The 26,426-nt window shown below is 45.7% G+C and overlaps 1 protein-coding gene across 5 annotated transcripts in view; it reads left to right on the top strand.

The window, feature by feature from the left end:
- The window catches only part of LOC106611051 (steroid hormone receptor ERR2), a 67,312-nt gene extending 41,169 nt beyond the window's left edge, over positions 1–26,143 (top strand). For 4 of the 5 annotated variants that reach the window (XM_014210889.3, XM_014210885.3, XM_014210884.2 and 1 more), the window contains 4 exons: positions 1,957–2,118; positions 13,670–13,939; positions 14,109–14,202; positions 22,915–26,143. In XM_014210889.3, coding sequence (XP_014066364.2) covers positions 1,957–2,118; positions 13,670–13,939; positions 14,109–14,202; positions 22,915–23,251 — 863 coding nt within the window. In that variant the 3' untranslated portion in view covers positions 23,252–26,143. The remainder of the gene's footprint in view (positions 1–1,956; positions 2,119–13,669; positions 13,940–14,108; positions 14,203–22,914) is intronic. The other variant, XM_014210891.3, reaches the window with a different exon arrangement.
- Positions 26,144–26,426: the final 283 nt, after the last annotated feature.

Here is a 26,426-nt window from a genome sequence, read left to right as displayed (position 1 = left end):
CCCTCCCCACAGCCTAACCCCTCCCCACAGCGCAACCCCTCCCCCTCCCCACTGCCCAAACCCTCCCCACAGCCCAACCCCTCCCCACAGCCTAACCCCTCCCCACAGCCCAACCCCTCCCCACTGCCCCTCCCCTCCTCACAGCCCAACCCCTCCTCACAGCCTAACCCCTCCCCACAGCCCAACCCCTCCCCTCCCCACAGCCCAACCCCTCCCCACAGCCCAACCCCTCCCGACAGCCCTACCCCTCCCCACAGCCTAACACTCCCCACAGCCCAACCCCTCCCCACAGCCCCTCCCCTCCCCACAGCCCAACCCCTCCCTACAGCCTAACCCCTCCCCACAGCCCTACCCCTCCAAACAGCCCAACCCCTCCCCACAGCCCAACCCCTCCCCACAGCCCAACCCCTCCCCACAGCCCAACCCCTCCCCACAGCCCAACCCCTCCCCACAGCCTAACCCCTCCCCACAGCCCAACCCCTCCTCACAGCCTAACCCCTCCCCACAGCCTAACCCCTCCCCACAGCCCAACCCCTCCCCTCCCCACAGCCCAACCCCTCCCCACAGCCCAACCCCTGCCCACAGCGCAACCCCTCCCCCTCCCCACAGCGCAACCCCTCCCCCTCCCCACTGCCCAACCCCTCCCCACAGCCTAACCCCTCCCCACAGCCCAACCCCTCCTCACAGCCTAACCCCTCCCCACAGCCTAACCCCTCCCCACAGCCCAACCCCTCCCCTCCCCACAGCCCAACCCCTCCCCACAGCCCAACCCCTGCCCAACCCCTCCCCACAGCCTAACCCCTCCCCACAGCCTAACCCCTCCCCACAGCCCTACCCCTCCCCACAGCCCTACCCCTCCCCACAGCCTAACCCCTCCCCACAGCCCAACCCCTCCCCACAGCCCAACCCCTCCCCACAGCCCAACCCCTCCCCACAGCCTAACCCCTCCCCACTGACCTACCCCTCCCCACAGCCAAACCCCTCCCCACAGCCCAACCCCTCCCCACAGCCCAACCCCTCCCTACAGCCCAACCCCTCCCCACAGCCCAACCCCTCCCCACAGCCTAACCCCTCCCCACAGCCCAACCCCTCCAAACAGCCCAACCCCTCCCCACAGCCCAACCCCTCCCCACAGCCTAACCCCTCCCCACAGTGCAACCCCTCCCCCTCCCCACTGCCCAACCCCTCCCCACAGCCTAACCCCTCCCCACAGCCTAACCCCTCCCCACAGCCCAACCCCTCCCCTCCCCACAGTCCTACCACTCCCCACAGCCCAACCCCTCCCCACAGCCCAACCCCTCCCCACAGCCCAACCCCTCCTCACAGCCCAACCCCTCCCCACAGCCTAACCCCTCCCCACAGCCCAACCCCTCCCCTCCCCACAGTCCTACCCCTCCCCACAGCCCAACCCCTCCCCACAGCCCAACCCCTCCCCACAGCCCAACCCCTCCCCACAGCCCAACCCCTCCCCACAGCCTAACCCCTCCCCACAGCCCAACCCCTCCCCTCCCCACAGTCCTACCCCTCCCCACTGCCCAACCCCTCCCCACAGCCCAACCCCTCCCCACAGCCCAACCCCTCCCCACAGCCGTCTCCCAGTCCACATTCAGTTAAAGCATTCATTTTATTTAGACCAGACTCTCTGTTGTCTGTATAGGTGTATTTCCATGGGAGAGCAGTACTAGAGAATATAGGCCAGACAGGCATTGTTCTGGACACAGCTGAGTTATGACAGGTCTCAGAGCGGATGACCGATATTAAACAGTGACTGGGTTCTTAGAGATAGGAGTCCCAGTAACACCATCTCACATAATGTTGAATGTAGAATACGTCATAATTGTACTTGTGTGTTCTTCCATGTAAGTACTGTGTGTATCTAAGAGTACAGTACCTGTTTGTGCATCACAGTAATGTGACCTTTGACTGTTGTTTTGACCACCTCTGCTTCCTCCTCAGTCACAAAGATAGTGTCCCACCTTCTGGTGGCCGAGCCAGAGAAGATCTACGCCATGCCTGACCCCACCATGCCTGAGAGTGACATCAAGGCCCTGACCACGCTGTGTGACCTGGCTGACCGGGAGCTGGTGGTCATCATTGGCTGGGCCAAGCATATCCCAGGTACGCCCACCCATCTACAGCCACTGCACTAACTGAACACCATAGAACGATATACACTGAGTGTACAAAACATTAAGGGCGCCTTCCTAATATTGAGTTGCACCCCCTTTTGCATTCAGAACAGACTCATTTCGTCGGGGCATAGACTTTACAAGACGTCGAAAGCGTTCCACAGGGATGCTGGCCCACGTTGACTCCAATGCTTCCCACAGTTGTGTCAAGATGGCTGGGTTTCCTTTGGGTGGTGGACCATTCTAGATTCACGGGAAACTGTTGAGCGTGAAAAACCCAGCAGCATTGCAGTTCTTGACACTACCATACCCTGTTCAAATGCACTTCAATCTTTTGTCTTGCCCATTCACCCTGAATGGCACACATACACAATCCATGTCTCAGTTGTCTCAAGGATTTCTTTAACCTGTCTCCTCCCCTTCATCTACACTGATTGAAGTGGATTTAACAGGTGACATCAATAAGGGATCATAGCTTTCACCTGGATTCACCTGGTCAGACTGGGTCATGAAAAGAGCAGGTGTACATTCAGTGCATAACACCATTACCTCATGATCACATATAACATACTGTGTAGTTTTAAAACCAACACATGATAGCAGTTTAGATACAGGACCAGCCATTAATTTTGACTGGTACAATCTGATGTCACGATTAGTCCTGGTCAGTTCACACACACACATGCACACACACACACACACACACACACACACACACACACACACACACGTATGCATGCACAGTCTCACAAATACGCATACAAATGCAGATAATTAATGTCAGAAGCTAGCATGGAGATAGGGCCAAAATGGAGACCGTTTTAAAAGAATCAAATCTATAGAGTCCAGCTAAAATCCCTACTCTGATAGGGGAGGGGCTGCAGCCCTGGTGTCAATATATACCATGACCACATGGGAGATTTAGAGCAGAGCACAGGACCCTCCCTCTGAAACAAGACTGATCTCACACACACACACACACACACACACACACACACACACACACACACACACACACACACACACACACACACACACACACACACACACACACACACACACACACACACACACACACACACACTTCAATGTAATTATTGATAAGCATAATCATGTTTCTCTACTCCAGTGTGATAGACGAGGTGTTAGGTTTTGAGATGCTGTTGAATTAAGGATGCCACATTCTATGTCAGCAGAGATTCTGCTCCCTTCTAGAGTTTTCTCCTGATTCTGACAGTCAACACATTGCTTAGTGACTCTTTTTGCAACCGGAGCAAATTCTGTCTGATCTTGAGGTTGACCCTCATAACTCCAGAACATTATAGCATGCTAGGCGTTGAGAGGTAACACACTAAATGACTGTGTCCCTCAGTGTAGCCTCTGTTATGCAGCCTCTGTTATGCAGCCTCTCTGTGCCCTCGTCTTCTCATCAGCATAACAGACGTGTGTCTGAGCTGACAGCAGCTGCAGATGCCCTGCTGTAGTTTAAGCTGGGCCTCTCCTGGTTCTCACCTTGCGTGCAGGACATGTAGGAGTGAGAACTGGACTGTACCTGGACAGACAGGTGTTCCAGTATTTATCAGAAGAGGAGAGGTGTAGTAGTCAGCTACAGATCTATTAAGGAGATTAGGCCTTTCTCATCCAAACTGTTCGGTACAGCCCATTGTCAGCAGTGCATTGTCAGCAGGGGGAGAGTTTAGCCAAGGAGCTTACCCAGGACTGGATTACCCTGACCCAATAACACAGTCCCTTCCATCTACCTGGCCCAAACAAGCCAGCCAGGTACACTACCTCTGGCTAGAATATACAGAGAAACACTACTGTTCACCTCTGGCAATCTGCAGGGGCGTAGTATTATACAGAGAATATTCTAGAATTCTCTTCAAATGATTGAATAACTGTAAAAGTACATGATTAGCGGTAGGCTACACTCTATTGTCAACTGTAAGGTTGTCCGGGCCTTTGCCCCCTGTGTTGACGTACAGGACAGTAAACATGGCGCGCTAACTACAGTGCTTTGTATGTCAAAGCTTTTAAGTGCTGTGTTAATACAATTATCGTAGCCTGCATTGTACAGTGGATAGTTGACTAATCTTAATTGGATTTGCCATGCCTGGTCTGACAACAAGCCCATCATTCTGAATGACTCCATAATGATTGTTTAACCCAAAACCCAGCTGGAAGGCAGACTGTCTGACATTTCTAAATGTGTGGAAATGCTTGGCTTTTCATAGTACTACTGGAGTACTGCACAAGCTGCAGCGAGATGATTAAACCTAAGTAGATTATTCTGATCTGCCTGTGTACACACGCACACACACACATGCACACACACACACGCACTCACACGCACTTTTATCGCTTACCGATTGTTTATATTTACCTGACTACTGGAGTCAACAACAACAACAACTTATTGCATTCAGGGGTCACACATTTCAATTACAGAGTCTAAATCCATTTTTTTTAAATCATGAATAAAACACAGTGTCACTACTATGATATAATTTACAACCTTTATGATTGTTTGACTACACCAAAATACGCCATAAAGTCGGCAAATTAGAATGAAAAGGGAGACTGAAAGTGTAACTCTAAGCTCCCCTGTTCTCCCCTTGGTGAGCTCTGTATTAGGTCACTCCCTCTACACCAGCCATGAAATGGCTGCATAATTGAGTTGTACATGGCTGAACCTGATCAGAGATGGTTCACTGGCTGACTGAGACTCCATGCTCTAATACTCCATGCACCAATGGCACCCCAGGGCAGTCTAGCACAGACACAGAGCACAGAGAACCATATTTTTCTCCCCATCCACTCTCTCTGGGTGGAAAAGAGAGGGAGAAAACGGCTGATTGCATTTTGATAGATTTTTTGGCCTTTGGCAATGGAATTAAAAAGATTAACAGTTCATTATGAAGTGGGCCACATTGATTAGGACATTGACAGATGGGCAATGACCAAAGTCCAAAGGTAACCATTTACATGTCAAGAAGATTGGCACTTAAGTTCTCCCAATTGATTTTTCATTGCCCCTTTTCTCGGCTAACATTTGAAAAAGTGTTTTAAAAGTGCTGTAATTGGCCGTGGAGTAGAGCTAACCTAGTCTAATTGGAGGGTGATTGAGGAACAGCAAAGCGGTACTATTAGCTTCCGTGAACAGTATCATTCTCTCACAAGATCCCATATCAATTTGGTGTGTTATCTCTCTAATGTATGGTCTAGAAATACACTTCAATTAACATACTACAGTAGAATTGTACAGTTATACTGTAGCCACACTGAGGATCTCAACCACAGGATTTGACTAACACAATGCGTAGATAGACTTAATAATTGTTAGTCAATAGTCAATAGTGTACTGTCAGTAGACTGCGTGACCTATCAGGAAGCAAGTTGGTGTTGCAGATGCCTGGCCCAGTTTGCTGTTATCAGCTCTGATGACCTGGTCCTCTAATGACAGCCTTTACTTTAAATCTGTTACTGATTAATTAGTGATCATTATGAGGCTGTGGATGCCAGCGTCTCTGCTCCAGATAGAGCCAGCAGCAGCAGAGGGAGGGAGGAGGCTAATATGGCGCTGGGCTGACGGGGGCTGGGGCTGGATCACGGTCATTAAGGCCAGTGTTTGGGAACAATGAGTGATGACTTGCTTCTAAGGTGACCCCCCCCCCCCTCCCCCAAGCTGCATTTCTCTGTGTCCAAGTGGTTTAGGAGGAACTTAGGCAGCCCAATTCTCTTTTTTTCCCACTAATTGTTTTTTTGGACCAATCACATCAGATCTTTTCACGTCAGATTTTTTTCAGAGCTGATCTGATCAGTGACAAAATTATAAGAATTGGGCTGCCTGTCTAAACACAGCCTAGTCTCCACATGGCTATGACCTCTGTGTCTCCTTAACATGTTTTCCTCCTTTAGAGTGGTGATGGTCGCGGGGAGGGGGGGCACTGCTGAACCCCCCCCCCCCCCCCCAACCCCTCCAAAACTACCCCCAGCCCCTAATCCAGGAACAGTGTGAACCATGTGGAATCTGCCATGCATGCCACTTGTGCAGGAGGGTTTCATTGTTAGAGGCAGATGTTTGTCATCTGCTGTTTCCAGGGTTGGAATGTTTTCCGATGGGAATTCTGTGGCGTGATTCTGTGGGTTCACTGAGTGCTGGATGGTCTCCTCTTGCAGTTTGTGTCTAGTCCACAGACCTAAACCTGGTTGGGTTCATTGTCTTTGTGCATGTTTCAATAGGAATGTAGAACACCCTCCATATCCTAATATTATACATTTTGTAAGACATTTCCTGGAATAACGATATTTTTCAAAATTGTTCAGTCTAAGACAAAACCCAGAATGGCAATTGTCTTTTATCAAATGCAGTTGTAGATTTTTGCTTTGCAGTTACACCCAAACAGCCTAATGAATTGGCCTGGTTCTTGTTCTTATTTATTAATGGTCTTTGGGGATTATCAATCAAATCTACTTGATTCAATTCCAGCCTGTTAGCTCAGTATACAGACGCCATTGGTCATGTAGCTTATGTTTAGTTGTTAGCGGTGAACAAGGCAGTGATGTTTAGGAGATATCATGCCTCTGGTATGTGTGTGCTCCCTACACACTCCCACCCCCCCTCCTCCCCCACACCCCTCCTACCCCACAGCCCCCTCTGGTTTTTTTTGTGTTGCTTTGCCATTAAATTGTGAAATCTACTTACTGTGTTGCCAGGCTGATCCTACTCAAGCTGCGTAATCTTCTTGTAATAGAGTGTGAATACTGCCGGGCAATACATCAGCACCTCATCAGTGTACTTTATTAAATACAGACACCAACAGACAGCTCTTAGTATATTCAATTTACTCTCTGACGTAGACTTCAACACACCAGATAAAGATAGATTGAGCAATCAGGTGGATGCTGAGGCCTGAACCCAGGCAGACAGGCAGGTGAGGGAGCACCATGCAGTGGGGGCTGGGAGATTGAGATGGGGGTGTATCAGATAAGTCCAGGCAGGGAAGGAGACAGGGAGAGAGGAAGGAGAGAGGAAGGAGAGAAGAAGTAGAGAGGCAGGGAGGGAGACAGGGAGAGAGGAAGGAGAGAGGAAGGAAAGAGGCAGGGAGGCAGGGAGAGAAGCAGGGGGTGAAGCAGGGAGGCAGGCAGGGAGAGAGGCAGGGAGAGATACAGGGAGGCAGGCAAGGAGAGAGGCAGGGAGAGAGGCAGGGAGGCAGGCTGGGAGGAAGGCAGGGAGAGAAGCAGGGAGTGAGGCAGGCAGGGAGATAGGCAGGGAGAGAGGCAGGGAGGCAGGCAGGGAGAGAAACAGGGAGGCTGGCAGGGAGAGAGGCAGGCAGGCAGGGAGAGAGGCAGGGAGGCAGGGAGGGAGAGAGGCAGGGAGGCAGGCTGGGAGGAAGGCAGGGAGAGAAGCAGGGAGTGAGGCAGGCAGGGAGATAGGCAGGGAGAGAGGCAAGGAGGCAGGCAGGGAGAGAAGCAGGGAGAGATGCAGGGAGAGAGGCAGGCAGGCAGGGAGAGAGGCAGGCAGGCAGGCAGGGAGAGAGGCAGGCAGGCAGGCAGGGAGAGAGGCAGGGAGGCAGGCAGGGGTGTTTAAAGGTAGGAAAGGGACATCTACCAGGAACAGAGAAGGGGGATTCCTTTGTTTTGTTACCATGCTACAAAATGTCATCAGTTTAAATGAGTAGTTACCAGCAAACCGAGCATCAAATGCATTTTATATTTTGATATACATGGTTAACGTCAGCAGGGTATAAATAATATTAGTAATCTGCAGTGAGGAAGTCCTTCAGAGAGCTGATGATGTGCCTTTAGACATTGTCAGCTAGGCTCTAGCTGTCCGTCCCTCATTAAGCCGTGTTGCTGGTTGGCAGCAGAGATAAATTATGTGTAATTATGTGAATGAATAAAGTCAGAATCCTCCTGGTCTTTGGGCTAAACAGAGATATATAACGCCAAACGAGGGCTGTGGGACCCTTGGGACGGCTAAATACTCCCGAGCCGGGGTCAGGGGGTCAGGGGGTGCAGATTAAGACAAGGGGATTACTGTATTCAACGTTATACAACCTCATAACGTTCACAGGCCGCTGGTCAAATCACCCATTCCCAGCTACTTACAATGGGATAATGGTCTGGTTATCATCTTAAAAGTAGAGATAGCTGGCGCTTCAGAAAAGTGAGAGCACTGAACCGTTTAGTCATAGTTTTAACCTGCAAAACAGAATTGAATTAATTCATTGTCTATCATCCAGCTAGCTATATGTGACTTTTTAAACCGATTTCCACTGCTGAAATTCAAGATGTACTGAATTGTATTTGTAACATCATATATGACAGGGTAGTTTGTGTGATGTGTGGGGCAATATGTATCCAGTGAAGGCTTGCAGCGGGCTGACTTGAGCTGTGTGTTGAACGTGTGGCCGAGGTTCAGGGTAAATTATTTATGTCAAGCACAGCAATTTATTACCAAGCAGCTATTGATTGGGTCCCCCTGGCGCTGTCATGTAAATTCAGGAAGAATCATGGCCGGCAGCTGCAGCTTACACACACACACACACACACACACACACACACACACACACACACACACACACACACACACACACACACACACACACACACACACACACACACACACACACACACACACACACACACACACACACACACACCCCACACACACACACACACACACACACACACACACACACACACACAAGCACGCCAATACACACTGGCGCACAAACACGCACAAACACACATGGCCACTAACATGGCCGCACACACAGACGTAAATACTCACATAGATACACACATACACACACAGGCTTGCACACACATTAGAATCAAAATGACCACACGGCTTTGCTTCTGCTCCAGTCCGTTTGGTATCAAATAAATGTAGTTTTATCAACCTTAAGACCAATGTATAACTGATCAGGACATATCATTAACAGCACAGCTTCTTGTAATAAACATTTTGAGATTATTTAAATAAGAATGTATCTGTCACTGAAATAAAAGTAGTAGATTTGGGGACGTTCTAAAACACTGTTTCTGAAATAAAAGCTTTGATGAGCTAGCTGGACCTCTGTGATTTTTAGGGCTAGTATTGCTCAAACTGGAGCCCGGAGAGCACTAGACTTGGCTGAGGTGAGATTGCCGTTGGGCAAAAGTCTTCAGGGCTTGTTTGTCCTTCTGATAGCTAGCCATGATAGATCAGCCCCTGTCCAGCGAGAATTACTCTCTCTCTCTCTATTCCTCTCCATCTCTCTCTTCCACGCTCTATCTTTCTCTCTCTTCCTTTCCCTCCATCCCTCTGTCTCTCACTCTTTGGTTCCCCATCCATCCCTCCCTCCCTCTGTCTCTTTCCTTTCATCGGTCTCCCTCAATCCCCATCTCTCTCCATGCCTCTCTCGCTCTCTGTCTCTCTCTCTCTGTCTGTCTGTTCAGTAGTTTGATTGAGGGTGAAATACGAGGGGGCTGCAGCTGGAGGGGGCCACCATGCCTCGTAATTACATCTCTTTTTATGACCCGTACTAATGGGCCTCTGGGAGAGGGAAACAATAATAAATTAATAGAATATGAACTCCCGCTCAACAGAAATCTTCAGCGTTTAATTTTGGGCCGTCCTCTGCTCTGGCAGATGAAATGCCACCCTGATTATTCTGACGAGTGGTGGACCCAGAGGCAGCCGGCGGTGGCCTGCCTGGTCTGCCGGAGATATGTTGGAGATATGTCGGATGGGGATTTTGTCTCCCCCTCAACTGGCTCTTTACAGTTGTATCCACAATAACAAGCTAAGAATCATAAGATAAACCAAAAGATATTTCTACATGTGTTTGTCTCTATAGGATTAACAGATGAGAGCTTTGAGGACAGAGAAATGAGACTGTAACAGGGCTGTTTTGACAGGGATATTGTTTGAGTATGCAAATTCAATATAGATAAGTCAGGCCAAATGTAAGGGAGCAGATCAGGACAAGCTGAGGGAAATGATCTGTCAAGGAAAACAGATTTATTCCTGTGTTATGACTCTCATATGTGATTTATACCAAATATGGCAGTGAAACCCTATTCTAGATTTGCCTTTATCAGCTAGAGAGACCGGCCAAGCTTGTCAATGTTGTTGAAACCATTTCAAGTGGCCGTGTTTATTGAGCTCCATAAACACAAGCAACAAACTGGTGTGATTTTATACTGTGCCAAGCCAAGGACAGGGCTCCTTGTAAGAACACAGCTGCGGCATGAAGTGAATTAGTCTACTGTTGAAATCAGTCATGGTCTTCAGTGTCTGGACAAGAGGCGAGAAGAGAACATGTTCCCTGTTCACAGCCACCACATGTTTGTCTGTCACCCTCTGTAATCCCAGGGAGAGACATTTCTCCTGGGGACCTCTTGTCCACATGTAAGGAGAAGGTACATTGTGGTTAAATTGTGATACAGCTTAGATGATTCACTAAAACAAACTGTATGTTGAAGTTCCCTTGTGTTTAGTGGATCAAATAAATACTACATTGTAATGTAATTCAAATGTTCTAATGTTAAAGCACTATTCTCTCATAACTTCACAATTCCCTATTTGAAAGCTTCCTTAATCAAAAAAAAAAAAAAAAAATAAAGATCTCAGAAATACCTTTCTTGCCCTCTGCTAGCTTACTCACCCAGTGGACTCAGCAGCCGAGTGGAAAAGGGCCTTCAACCACACAGACAGGTCTTTCAGATTTGGTCAATATTGTGTCATGTTTGGTCAAATCCCACCAAGGCAGTGGTGTGGAAATGAAGATGTAAATATTGATATTTCATTAGAGGAAATCACCCACTCCGACGGCACTTAACCGGGCCGCCTTTGGAGCGCGGCGGCCAGAGTGCCATGTGACCTGCGGAGTCGGCAAGTCACTTCATTACTCGATTAAATTGAGTGGAAAACGGCAAGGCAACGACACGAGATTCCATTTGGAGCCATAATTTAGGCCCTGAAGAGAGACAGAGCAGGGGGAAAACACCTCCTCTCCATCTCACAACACCAGATTCAATTCAAGGACTTTTAACGTCAAACGTAATTGCAGGCTGCTGTGTTCAGTGTGTGCATATTGCTGAGAGGTGTCTGGTATAACAGAGGAATTCTGCATTCTCTCGTACAAATCTAGAACAAGTTCTTTCCCTGTGCTGTCACATTGAGGGCAAGGTGTTTGTTCCGCTTGAGTCCTCCTTGGCATTAAAAGTGTGCACAAAGCTTGGGCTGTGATTGCAATGCCAACCTGACGCAGCAATCAGGCTGCACCTTGTCTACACTTGCGTGACAATTTCCTTGCGGTCAGTCCAGATTCTGTCTCACTAATGGCAAGGTACGCCTACTCCAGTGCAGACAGGGATTTATAATGCATTTTGAGGTGTGGTTGCACAGGAACCTGCACTAACCTGGACTTGTGGCTTCCTCCTACAATGATATGAATATGTGCTCCTAGCAGATTTGGTAAAGTGTCTGTATTTTGCTGGTCCTGTCTGTGGTCCACATACCCCTGGACACCCGGGTTGCCCTGCCCTGCCCTGCCCTGCCCTGCCCTGCCCTGCCCTGCCCTGGGCCCTGCACCTGTCTCTGTCTCTGTCTCTGTTTGATCAGCCTCCATTCTACTGACTATTGATTCCCCTTCGCATTGTGAAGGCCCTCACATTACGATCGCAATCTGTTAATGAATGTATCCTCCAGCTCTCCCCTGCTGTGGTCATCACTACGATAAGGGAAATTGAACTCTCAGGTAGCCCCTTTCCTCTCTCTCTCTCTCTCTCTCTACTTTTTTCTATCTGTTTCTCCCCCTTCTGTTTCTATCCCCCCTCTCTCTTTATCTGTCTCTCTTCCTCTCTCCCTCTCTCCCTCTTTCTCACCCGTATGTGTGTGTATCCACCACAGTGTCAGGGCTGGGGAGATAAACATCACCCTGGAACTCTGTCCCAATGATATAATTTATATTTAAGAGAAAACATCTGGAGGAGGTGTGGTGAGCGGCCTGGTCAATACTGTAATCTATCGCCTCTTAATCACCTGGGAGAAGATAGTATTGCAACAGTAAACTTGTAAAAGCAATCATTTTAATCAGGCAACGTCGGAGAGGGCTAAAATGTTGTCAGAATGGGGCGCCGTGGGCCCGCTAGACCAGGACATGAGGGATTGTGGGGGAGGAGGGGATGTGCCCAGTTTATTGACCACTGAAGGGTAGTAAGGGGAAAAAGGGATGAGATGGCTATCTGTTCCTCTCTTCTGTCCAGATCCTCTTTCTCCTTTTAATTTGTCTGAATTCCCTCACCTCATCTGTGTGGATGGTTGTTTCTTTGTCCATATGTAGAGGTAGCAGTAGCATCCTGTGTGTTTGAAGGCATACGTGCGGGGGTGCTGTGATTTGTTTTGGGGGGGTATATCAGTATATATATATATATTTGGGGGGGGGGGGGGGGTAGGAGGGTATATTGGCTATATCAGTCCGCTAATACAGGACTATTAAAGGCCCAGTGCACTACTTTTGTCCATTTTTGTTATTTTTATATAATATCTATATATATATATTTTTTTTATTCAGAATTTTCAATGGGTGCTGCTATGTTAGAAGGGGGAAATTGCAGTGATCCAGACAATTTCATCTCATCCAGCTGCTGTCAAGAACGGGGACAGGATTTCTGCACCTATCCGGTGTATGTGACAATAAAACATCATTATTTTCTTATTTTTTTAAGCAGGCCTTTAGGGCAGGTTGGCTCCCATGACCCCTCGCTGTGTGTGTGTGTGTGCGTGCGTGTGTGCGAGCGTGCATGTGTGTGTTGTGTGTACGTTTTCATTACCTCCCCCAGCGCGGCACTGAGCGTGTGTCATGTCCTCGACCCTTCCAATGAGGATCTGTCTCAGTGCTAATCCCACCAATAGCAGTGTGACAGGAAACAAGGGCTGACCAGACGGCTTTGTGTCTCCCAGACCTTTGCACCGATTTACTGTCTTCACTTACAGTAAAGCCCACTGGAGTGCTGTGACACCCATTTCAGAGAGGACCTTCTAGAGTGCATTTAAAATTAAACACCTCTCCTGCTAACATGTGCCGTGGCATGTAGTGTAGTCAGCCGGGGTGAAACCAACAACTCATGTTTTGGTTACTGATCAGATCTGTCCATGAGAAAAGACCTTGAAAATGGACAGTACATCTTCGGCTTCACAGTGTTTTGATTAAAATAATCAGAGTGGCGTTGTTAAGTTGTTGATGTTCTTTTAATAGTTCACCCTTTATTTGAGATAATTGCATTGATCTATTGACAAAGTGTGAATATAAAGAGCCCGTTTGATTCTTTTTCACTGTTTTCTATTTCATCTTAAGGGCAAAGCAGGAGCTGGAAACACCCACTCTTTCACACACACACACACGCACACACACACACACACATACAAAAACACAATAAAACACACACACACACATACAAACACACACACACACACATACAAACACAAAATGATATGAGTGCCAGTGCATTGTAGTGCAGGTAACTATTCTCTTCTGTCTCCTCAGGCTTCTCCACACTGTCCCTGGCAGACCAGATGAGCCTACTGCAGAGCGCCTGGATGGAGATCCTGATCCTGAGCATCGTGTTCCGCTCGCTGCCCTACGAGGACGAGCTGGTGTATGCAGAGGACTACATCATGGACGAGGAACACTCACGGCTCACGGGCCTGCTCGACCTCTACGTGTCCATCCTGCAGCTCGTTCGCAAGTACAAGAAGCTGAAGGTGGAGAAGGAGGAGTTTGTTACCCTCAAGGCCATCGCTCTCGCCAACTCAGGTAGGACAATATACTCAGTATAGAGCGTAAATAAAATGGCAAACAGGGATGATAGGTGAATATCTGGATATTACATTCTTTACAAGGATTTGTAATTGACGCAATATTGAAGAACAATTGATGTAAACAATGATTGCCCCTTACACTAAGTCTGAATTTGTCCTGCTAGGTGACCTAAACTGGGACATGCTTAAACCACCTGACCAAGTCCTAAAGCAATGGGACCCCCTAAATCTTTCTCAGATTATTACCAATCCCACAAGGTATGACTCCAAACACCCAGAAAAGGCTGCTCTCCTTGATGTTATCCTCACAAATAATCCTGATAGGTATCAGTCTGGTGTTTTCTGTAATGATCTTAGTGATCACTGTTTTATAGCCTGTGTTCGTAATGGCTGCTCAGTGAAACGACCTGTACTGATTTGTCATAGACGCTTGCTAAAAATATTTAATGAGCAGGCCTTCCTTCATGACCTGGCCTCTGTAAATTGGTATAGAATCAGCTTGATCACCTCTGTCGAAGACGCTTGGACCTTCTTTTTTGATATTTTCAGTGGTATTGTTAACAAACGCCCCCATAAAGACATTTTGAATTAAAAACAGGTTCAGTCCCTGGTTTGACCGTGATCTGGCAGAGTTACTCCACCTCAAGAATTCCATTTGGCTAAAGGCTCGGCACATGCATACTCAGGCTGACTGGATCTTGTTCAGGCAAATGAGAAATAAGTGCACTCAGGCTATCCGGAAGGCCAAAGTTAGTTACTTTAAGGAGCAGTTCTCTCTCTGTGGATCTAACCCCAGGAAGTTCTGGAAAGACCTGGAGAATAAACCCTCCTCCCCACAGCTGCCCATGTCCCTTAATGTTGATGATGTACAGTTGAAGTCGGAAGTTTACATACGCTTAGGTTGGAGTCATTAAAACTCGTTTTTCAACCACTCCACAAATTTCTTGTTAACAAACTATAGCTTTGGCAAGTCGGTTAAGACATCTACTTTGTGCATGACACAAGTCATTTTTACAACAATTGTTTACAGACAGATTATTTCACTTAGAAATCACTGTATCACAATTCCAGTGGGTCAGAAGTTTACATACACTAAGTTGACTGTGCCTTTAAACAGCTTGGAAAATTCCAGAAAATGATGTCATGGCTTTAGAAGCTTATGATAGGCTAATTGACATCATTTGAGTCAATTGGAGGTGTACCTGTGGATGTATTTCAAGGCTTACCTTCAAACACAGTGCCTCTTTCCTTGGGAGCAATTTCCAAACACCTGAACGTGCCACGTTCATCTGTACAAACAATAGTACGCAAGTATAAACACCATGGGACCACGCAGCTGTCATACTGCTCAGGAAGGAGACGCATTCTGTCTCCTAGAGATGAATGTACTTTGCTGCAAAAAGTGCAAATCAATCCCAGAACAGCAAAGGACCTTGTGAAGATGCTACAGGAAACCGGTACAAAAGTATCTATATCCACAGTAAAACGAGTCCTATATCGACATAACCTGAAATGACGCTCAGCAAGGAAGAAGGCACTGCTCCAAAACCACCATAAAAAAGCCAGACTACGGTTTGCAACTGCACATGGGGACAAATATCGTACTTTTTGGAGAAATGTCCTCTGGTCTGATGAAACCAAAATAGAACTGTTTGGCCATAATGACCATCGTTATGTTTGGAGGAAAAGGGGGAGGCTTGCAAGCCGAAGAACACCATCCCAACCGTGAAGCACGTGGGTGGCAGCATCATGTTGTGGGGGTGCATGGCTGCAGGAGGGACTGGTGCACTTCACAAAATAGATGGCATCATGAGGTAGGAAAATTATTTGGATATATTGAAGCAACATCTCAAGACATCAGTCAGGAAGTTAAAGCTTGGTCGCAAATGGGTCTTCCAAATGGACAATGACCCCAAGCATACTTCCAAAGTTGTCGCAAAATGGCTTAAGGACAACAAAGTCAAGGTATTGGAGTGGCCAAATCCCTGACCTCAGTCCTATAGAACATTTGTGGGCAGAACTGAAAAAGTGTGCGAGCAAGGAGGCCTACAAACCTGACTCAGTTACACCAGCTCTGTCAGGAGTATTGGGCCAAAATTCACCCAACTTATTGTGGGAAGCTTGTGGAAGGCTACCCGAAACATTTGACCCAAGTTAAACAATTTAAAGGCAATGCTACCAAATACCAATTGAGTGTATGTAAACTTCTGACCCACTGGGAATGTGATAAAATAAATAAAAGCTGAAATAAATCATTCTCTCTACTACTATTATTCTGACATTTCACATTCTTAAAATAAAGTGGTGATTCTAACTGACCTAAGACAGGGAATTTGTACGGGGATTAAATGTCAGGAATTGTGAAAAACTGAGTTTAAATGTATTTGGCTAAGGTGTATGTAAACTTCTGACTTCAACTGTATATAGCTAGGCGTCCTCATCTAAAATAATCCTAATTTATAAAACAGTTCTAGCCACAATAAGGATTAGCCACAACAGTGGACTTTGCGGTTAGCCTTCAAAATAAAATTATGGCATAATTCTACTATTTGTATTCATTTGCATCACTGTCAATGACATACTTTTATTTTGAAGGCAAGCCACCTATTCCACTATTGTGCCTAATCCTTATTGTGGCTAGCTTCACAACACATACCCCGGTCTGGTCGAGCATCACTAGCTAGATGACGCTAGCTGGCTGCTTATAACGTTAGCTTTGGGCAACAGGTTTAAGTATTTATTTTCATGAACTGAAGTTCAATTTCAATCAGCGAACAACAAGTGGCAACCTAGCTAATACTTACTCACAAGGATTCATAAATCATTGCTAAGAATAATGAAAATGACTGCAGTTTCTACTGGTCATTGTTTTCAGGCTGGTTGTATTAGTGCTAGCTAGGTACCAAGCTAAAACTAGCTACCCCAGAAGTTGCGGTCGAACAAATTATGCTTTATTACCAACGCGGTATTGTAAACACATCATTCGTGGCTGGTGTTTGCTTGTTTGCAGACTTTTTTGTACAGCTTTGACAGTGCTACTGTATATTTTTTGACACGCAAACACCCAAACGGCGTTCCATAGTATGTATGTAGTGAAGCTAATAGCTGTGAAGCTATTACTGTGTAACTCCGGTAGGGCAACATCTGAAAAATAGAGCACTTGGTAGTGTGTACCGGTGCTCGACCAGTAGTTGAAAGCCAGCAACACCCACGACAGAGAACGGTTGATTGTCAAGGGCAATGAATTCCATTATCTTGGCTTTAATGGATTTCGCCTTTGAGTTGTCTCGCTGAAATTGTCATACTCTTTCAAATGACTACTCGACTTGTTGACTACTCAATCCACACAGCAGGCATTGTATGGTCTAAGTTAGGAAGGCTGTGTTGCACGTGTAGCGCAAAATTTAACTTGCCGTTATTACGTCATGTACCTACGTTATATAGTTATGCACGGTAGCTTTGACATCGGTTTTTAACATTGGCGTTAAACTAGATATCGGGCCGATACCGATGTTAGCATTTTTAGCTAATAAAAATTCTGATATGTTCACTGATATATCGTGCTCTAGTTGTTACTGACAAGGAGCTCTTTAATCACCACTTCATTAAGTCAGGATTCCTATTTGACTCAGCCATGCCTCCTTGCCCTTCCAACATTTCCTCATCTCCCACCCCTTCTAATGCAACTAGCCCCTATGCTCCTCCCTCTTTTTCCCCTGCCCCGCTTCAAAGTTTCTCCCTGCAGGCGGTCACTGATTCCGATGTGCTGAAGGAGCTCCTTAAACTTCATGGCAAAAAAACATCTGGGTCAGATGGTTTAGACCCTTTCTTCTTTAAGGTTGCTGCCCCTATCATCTCCAAGCCTTTCTCGAACCTTTTTAACCTGTCCCTCTTCTCTGGGGAGGTTCCCATTGCTTGGAAGGCAGCCATGAAGTGTCCGTTATTTAAAGGGTCAAGATCAAGCTGATCCTAACTATTATAGGCCAATTTCTATTTTGCCCTGTTATCAAAAGTGTTGGAAAAACTTGTCAATAATCTACTGACTGGCATTCTTGATGTCTATAGTATTCTCTCTGGTATGCAATCTGGTTTCCGCTCAGGTTATGGATGTGTCTCTGCAACCTTAAAGGTCACAATTGATGTCACCATTGCCCTTGATTCTAAGCAATGTTGTGCTGCTATTTTTATTGACTTGGCCAAAGCTTTTGATACGGTAGACCATTCCATTCTTGTGGGCCGGCTAAGGAGTATTGGTGTCTCTGAGGTGTCTTTGGCCTGGTATGCTAGGCCAGTGTATAAAGTCAGAACATCTGCTGTCTCAGCTACTGCCTGTCACCAAGGGAGTACCCCAAGGCTCAATCCTAGGCCCCATGCTCTTCTCAATTTAAATCAACAACATAGCTCAGGCAGTAGGAAGCTCTCTCATCCATTTATATGTAGATGATACAGTCTTGTACTCAGCTGGCCCCTCCCCGGATTTTGTGTTATACGCTCTACAACAAAGCTTCCTTAGTGTCCAACAAGCTTTCTCTGCCCTTAAACTTGTTCTGAACACCTCCAAAACAAAGGTCATGTGGTAAGAAGAATGCCTCTCTCCCCACCGGTGTGATTACTACCTCTGAGGGTTTAGAGCTTGAGGTAGTCATCTCATACAAGTACTTGGGAGTATGGCTAGACGTTAGACTGTCCTTCTCTCAGCACATATCAAAGCTGCAGGCTGAGGTTAAATCTAGACTTTGTTTCCTCTATCGTAATCGCTCCTGTTTCACCCCAGCTGCCAAACTAACCCTGATTCAGATGACCATCCTACCCATGCTAGATTACAGAGATGTAATTTATAGATAGGCAGGTAAGGGTGCTCTTGAGCGGCTACATGTTCATTACCATTTGGCCGTCAGGTTTGCCACAAATGCTCCTTATAGGACACATCGCTGCACTCTATACTCTGTAAACTTGTCATCTCTGTATCCCCGTCGCAAGACCCACTGGTTGATGCTTTTTGATAAAACCCTCTTAGGCCTCACTCCCCCCTATCTGAGATACCTACTGCAGCCCTCATCCTCCACATACAACACCTGTTCTGCCAGTCACATTCTGTTAAAGGTCCCCAAAGCACACACATCCCTGGGTCGCTCCTCTTTTCAGTTCACTGCACCTAGCAACTGGAACGAGCTGCAAAAACACTCAAACTGGACAGTCTTATCTCCATCTCTTCAGTCAAAGACTCAATCATGACACTATTACTGACAGTTGTGACTGCTTCGCGTGATGTATTGTTGTCTCTACCTTCTTGCCCTTTGTGCTGTTGTCTGTGCCCAATAATGTTTGTACCATGTTGTGTTGCTACCATGTTGTTGTCATGTTGTGTTGCTACCATGCTGTGTTGTTATGTGTTTCTGCCATCCTATGTTGTTGTCTTAGGTCTCTCTTTATGTGGTGTTATGGTGTCTCTTTTGTCAGGATGTGTGTTTTGTCCTAGTATATATTTTTTTAATCCCAGCCCCCAACCCCGCAGGAGGGCTTTTGCCTTTTGGTAGGCCATCATTGTAAATAAGAATTTGTTCTTAACTGACTTGCCTAATGTAGTTAAAAAAGGTACAAAAAATAACAAAATCATAAAAAAAATATATAAAATTCCTAATTTAAGGTGATATTGTATTTATGCAACAAACAAAAAATATGTTTTGAAAAACACAGTATGATTTTTCAGTATTTTATGGACAATAGGATATTGTAAAATGGGCAATCACAAACAATATACACATGTAGTCAGTAATAATAATTGGGACTTTTTTTGTTGCTTTTTGTTGTCATTTTATGAATAAATCTAGTACTTATACATTTTAGGACACGTTTCATTAATCTCAAAAACGTTCATATATCAAATCTAGAGCAAGTGTTAGTTTGAAATGAACAAACTATTACTATTAAATTTGTTCTGAATTTTTAAAACACTTTTGCCACCACATCAAAAATGATTTTAGTGTTCCTTATGGGGTTCTTTTAAATTTAAAAACTAAAATTCTATTTACATTGCACAAATCCAGAAAACTGCTTCAAATTTCGTATTGGAATATTATCTTACTTGTGATAACAATGGTTCATCATTTGTATTTGTTAATATTCTCCATTACATTAATATACATGAATTTAATATGTTAAGTTTACATTTCTATATCTATGACCAAAATGTAATGTCAGGGTTTAAAGTAGAGTTGTTGACTTTACCCGTTAGTTTGGAGTGAGAGAGATAGGGAAGGAGGGACGGACTGAGCTTTTAATTGAAAACCTTCCATGTTGTGATATTTCTCCATCCATCCCTCTCTATCTCCATAACAGTAGCTGCAGGGCACGCCAGCCATGGGAGATAAATTTAGCATTTCATTAGGAGCACAAGGCCTGTCAATAAAATGTGTTAAGTCGAATGGAATGAGTATCAGGGAGTGATGGGTCTCGTTTGTTCCAATGCAAAGACGGTACACTCGTATCGACAGGCTGCTTTTGAGAAGGCAGGGCCTGTCCCTCTCTGATCAATGCCTGGCTGGACCACGGGCGTGCTTTCTCTTTTTTTGTCAGGCTGACAAATGAAAATGCTGATGGTGGGCTTTGCTTTCACACGGCAGAGCTTTGTTGGGGGGTGGGGCAGGTGAGGTGTGGAAGGCGGGGGAGGGAGTGAGGCCTTGTGTCGGGGTGGGGAGGGGGCTGTCCGGAACGTTTGAGCAAGGTTTCTGTGAGATTCCTCTCTCGGGAGCCCCTCTGTCTGACAGCTGTGAAAATTCATAGCGATTGATTTTGTAATTAGCAGTTTATCAATGGGATCGACGTGGGCTCTCTGATGGATTGCAAGGAAATTGTTTCTTCAAAGTTGTTTTTTTAAAACCATTCCCTCCTCCAAGCCTACATGCTGCTCTCTCTCTCTTTCTCTATCCCTCTCTCTCTCTCTCTCTCTCTCTCTCTCTCTCTCTCTCTCTCTCTTTCTCTATCCCCCTCTCTCTCCATCTATCCCTCTCCTTCTCTCTGTCTCTCTCTCTCTCTTTCTCCATCCCTCTCTCTCTCTATCTATCCCTCTCTCTCTCTCTTTCTCTATCCCTCTCTCTCTATCTCTATCCCTCTCTCTCTCTCTTTCTCTATCTCTCTCTCTCTCTATCTATCCCTCTCCCTCTCTCTCTCAATCTCTATCTCACTCTATCCCTCTCTCTTTATCTATCTCTCTCTCTCTATAGATATATATATCCCTCTCTCTCTCTCTCTCTCTCTCACTCTATCTACCCTTCTCTCTCTATCTATCTCTCTGACTATTGTTCTCTTTTTCTTCCCTTCTTGCCTGCACTTCACCCTGAGACCTTTGTCCCCTATGCTCACTCACTCTTGGGATCAGATCACTGTAATAGCTCAAATATCAAAGACACACACACACTAATGTCTCTGATACATTTATTAGTTCTATGATTTATCACTGTAATTAAAATGCATTTAATTGCTAATAATTTGTCAGTGCATTGACTTGTCTATATTTCCTAATATCCTGTTTATCACTGACTGATCCTGTTTGACACAAACAGGAGATACAGTAGTCAGTTAGCTCTCTGAGTTCCTGGTGATTTTCCCTTTTGTTCTTCTATTCTGCTCACCCCCCCATTCACGACCTACTTCCGTTTACCGCTGTGGATTGGAAAGCGTCAGGGTGAGAAATGTCTCAAGGTCTTGGGCTTACAGTTGTTCCAGTCAATGAATTTAGGATGAAGTCTGAAATCTGTTTGCCTTTTATTGTCCCGCGTGGTGAAATATGCACCGCCAAGGTGAGACGAGTCAGGCGACCAATGACACGCCGTCTCACGAGTACCAGACACTGGTTAACCACTGAGATAACCACAACCCTAGTCTATCCCAGAGAGAGAGAGAGAGAGAGAGAGAGAGAGAGAGAGAGAGAGAGAGAGAGAGAGAGAGAGAGGGGTGAAGCAAAGAGAGAGTGGGAGGCAGAGAGGGAGAGAGAGAAAAATGAAAAGTGTTGAAACATTCTGCACATGCAGTAAAAGTAGTCGTGAACAATGCAGTACACCACGGCACACCAGAGAGAGAGAGAGTGACTGCAATGAGTCAGAGAGAGAACCCGCCTCTGAGACTGAAAGAAGGTCAGGGAGGTTGTGGGCTAAAGAGTCCATATGAGACACATGGGGGTTGTTGTTGATTCAGTTTCACTGTTACAGTATGCCTACATACATGTAGTTACACAGGCTGGATCAGAATTTATACAATACATTTTGTATGATAATCAATCAGTCAAAATATGGTTTCCAGCTAGCTTAAGCACTGACAGTCCAATGATAATGTAATCAAATGTACAATAGTATATACTTTCATTCCACTCATTATTTGATCTAGATGTTTCTGTGGGAGAGGAGGGAGGAAATTAATCAAAATGTGAAGGAAGTATAATTTCCTTATTGAAGCTAGTTTACACCGTCCGATTCCCTGATGGAGTGTTTATAAGAAAACAGTCTATTCCGGAGCTGTCCTTTGGAACAGTGAGGTGTTTAATGTGTGATCATTCACTGGGGTTTGGCTGCTATTCATTCCATTGTGTGCTCCAGGAATCAGCAGGATTACATTGATTTTCAGTCTCATTGGTCAAAGGCCATATGAAAATCAAACCCAGGGCGCCAGGCAAAAAAAAAGACATTAAGCTTTGTGTTTTTCTTTACATTCTGTTGTTTATCTTGTCACATTGTTCATTATGCTGATAACGTGTCGCATAGCTGACTCCACTGATAGATCAGTAGTCCCGGCCCAGCCATGTTTTACTTTAGTAAAAATACAATTGAGATGATGTGTTACTGTTTACAGAACTGTTTTACATTTCAATATATCGAGCAATGGTTTGTGTTGTCATTGTATCTCTGAAGATAGTAACATAAGACTCATGTTGAAGAGCCCTCTCTCACTGACCCTGTCCCTCCCTCTCCTCTCCAGACTCCATGCATATAGAGGACGTGGAGGCGGTGCAGAAGCTCCAGGATGCGCTCCACGAGGCTCTTCAGGACTACGAAAGCAGCCAACACCAGGAGGACCCCCGGCGGGCAGGCAAGCTGCTCATGACCCTGCCCCTGCTGCGCCAGACCGCCACCAAGGCCGTGCAGCACTTTTACAGCATCAAAGTGCAGGGCAAGGTGCCCATGCACAAACTCTTCCTGGAGATGCTGGAGGCCAAGGTCTGATGGAGGAGCAGGTGCCCCCTGTGAAGGCGATGGGGACAGAGAGACATGGGCAGAAGGGACTCAGGACAGGAGAGGGACACCCTGCTGACTGAGACAGGAGACAGACTGACCTCTCTTGTTCTCCACCCCCTCGGACCCCAGACATTAAAAAAATTAAAATAAAGAAGAACAAATGCAAAACTTGGTTATAAGTATAAATATAAAATGATGCAGATTAATTTAAAATATATAAGAAATACTATGTACAGTAATAATTTTGTTTTGTTTATGGTCTGTGGTCATACTGTATGTGAAGGATCTGCCCCTCTCTATATCTTCAGAAGGAATCATTGCGGGCTCTTGATTAACATGGTTTCTAGTCAGAACCTCAAGACATCTCCAAATGTGTTCTGGTGACAACACACATGACAACCACTATGAACAGACTCACTTGTCCAACAGTTATTTCACCTCCTGGACTTGACCAGGACATGTATATATTTATTAATAATGGAAAACTGAGTGTACAGTTAAGTCTGGTGAACCCGATGGCCATTTTCTCTTGTTCTCCTTCTTGGGGAAAAAAAAGAAAGAAAGAAAGAAAGAAAGAATAAAAACGGCTACCTAAATGTGAGCTCTATTGATCTAAATGCCCTTGAATATACCTCTTCAGAGCAGTGAGCCGTGTGGTATGGATCTGTCTCAGACAGGAAGAAGACAAACTGGTCACATGACATGTTTAACCAAACTAGCGTAGGCAGGTAGTCAGTCGTCTTATTCTGTAGTAACTCAGCAATAAAGGGAGCCGTGCCGTGGCCAAGCCATGTTAAACCTCCACTACCCTCTCCTTCACAATGCTGCTGTCTGTCTGTCTGTCTGTTACTAGAAGACCCATATGTGTGAGTGTGTGTCCCGGCAATGTAGATGTTTCTCCTCTGCAGATGTTGTTGTCAATGGTGCTCTATCTCAAACCCCACATTTGGTCATTGTTCAAGCCGATGGAAATTGCCTCTTGGCAACTGAGCGAATGACCTGATTTGGGCAGGGTGAAAGATGATGAGTGGGTTTGGGGCGGAGGTATCAAAGGATTTATGCTGAGTGGCAGAAGTCCAGGAGATTCCATGTTCAAACAATCAGAAGCCCATATGTCAAACACTCTATTTAGGGTCCTTTAAGCCCATGGCAGAATCCTCCCACACAAGGTACCCAGCATCTGCTATCACCATTTTAGAAGCTGCCGGTCTTTTTATAGCTGGGGCTGCCTTTATGGAGCTCCATCCAAACGGAGGTGAATGGCAGGTGCAATGTAGTGATGTGTTGGTAGCTAGAGCTTCACACTGACTGGGGGTATTTTTAACCCAGAAGGAGGTTATTGCTGTAGCTGTCTGCCTGCTCTCTGCTGTGCTGCTCTGCCTCCCTCCAGGAGTACAGTAGACACGTGGAGCGCTGCTTGACTCCATGTTCACACAGTAGCTGTGGTCTAACACCTCCCAATAGGCCAGGAGACAGACAGGCATTCTTAAAGATGGCAATTCACCCCCCGAAGGTGCTCCTCTTGTGAGAAGCCATGCAGACAACAAAGTGTCAGCACGTTTCAAAGGGTAGCACCAGTCCCACAGTGTGTCTATACAAGGTGTGATCTCTGGTGGGAAAGTGAGTAGAGGGGCTCCATTCTCCCTGTGTGTAGGCAGGTCGTCCTCCGTGGTGCATGCTGGGACCTGTAGTTCAGTACTGTAGACCCATGCTGCTCTTTGTTCTCAAAGGGAGAGAATGTGGTGGGAGGTGGATGATTATAGTGCTGACGTGATTTATGTGAAGTGATAAATTGTGGCACTGTCACAATATGATACTGTGATCAAATGAATCCCTGACATTGCAGATGGGATGGTCGCCACTCTGCTTGTAATATCATTGGCCAGTGTTAATCCAGCAGCACCCTCTTTTACTGCAGCCTGATTGGCCACTTAATGGAGGTTGACTACACACCCCAGCACCTAATCATCCAACTTGAACTATCCGCTGGCTACTTAACAGGCTCCACTTTAGAGGGGGACAATGTAACATGAGTTATTTTACTGTTGTGCAATACAAGGACCAATTCTGACTGAAACCATGCTGAAAGCATGCTTTTACTAAGATTTGGGACAATTTGATTAACATTTCAATATTACTCAAAATACCTCTAATCAAAAATAAATATCACAACTATATTTTCTTTGCTCGGCTGTAAAATACAAGTGTTTTAATGGACAAGTACAGATTACACACATCAAACAGTTTAGCCTAAGAACTTTTTGCAATGACGCAAAATTCACACCCAACACGATGCAACGTAAACTCCAGGCACTTCCTCTCAATGCTTCACGTCTTACATTCAAACCCTGGTCCTATATAATGTGTATATATCTGAATGTCAATAGTTACTGGACAGTAGCCTATACAGTAGGTTTGCAGAGTTACAACAGTTAAATATAAAGTCAAGTATGCAGCGTCCTGCTGACTACTACCTCATCACTATTGTCGATACGTTTGATTTCAAGACTTACTCTTCATCATCATCATCATCAAGACTGTATTGAAACATACCTGAGCCGTCCATGTTTCTATCAAAGATTTATTGTCTAGAAATGCTCCTGCCAAGATATTTGTAATTGTAGTCACCAGTTGTCTCTTACCATCTATATATCTGTTTGTAAAGGTACAGCATGCTTAACGTTGACCTCATGAGTTGGCCATCAGTGGGTGTGACACCCATTTTGGTTATGAAGCGGGTACATGTTTTTATTAACATCAGTGTGTCAGAATTGGTCCCTTGATGATAAAATTGCAGTAAGGAACAGGTACTTTAAATGATTTCCTGCTCCTACATATAAATATTTATGGTGTGAATTATATCATTTGGCAACAGTGTACATTGATATCTCAGATTGTTAAATCATCAATATCTGTGTAACTTTTATGTTTTGATTTCCTAAAAGGAACAAATAATTAAATAACTCCCAGAAGTCTGTGATTCATTTCTTATCCCACTACACCGGTGATTATGTTGTGATGCTAAAAGAGCCCAAGCAAACCTCCAGAGTGGCGCAGCGGTCTAAGGCACTGCATCTCAGTGCAAGAGGCATCACTACAGTCCCTGGTTTGAATCCAGACTGTATCACATCCGGCTGTGATTTGGAGTCCCATAGGGAGGCGCACAATTGGCCAAGCGGCGTCCGGGTTTAGCCGGGGCAGGCCGTCGTTGAAATAAGAATTTGTTCTGACTTGCCTAGTTAAATAAAGGTAAAC

The sequence above is a fragment of the Salmo salar genome, chromosome 09 (assembly GCF_965601325.2).
Source record: "Salmo salar chromosome 09, fSalSal1, whole genome shotgun sequence".
NCBI classification, from domain to species: Eukaryota; Metazoa; Chordata; class Actinopteri; order Salmoniformes; family Salmonidae; genus Salmo; species Salmo salar.
Note: the sequence above shows the minus strand (reverse complement) of the source record. Positions and strands in the feature narration are given on the sequence as shown.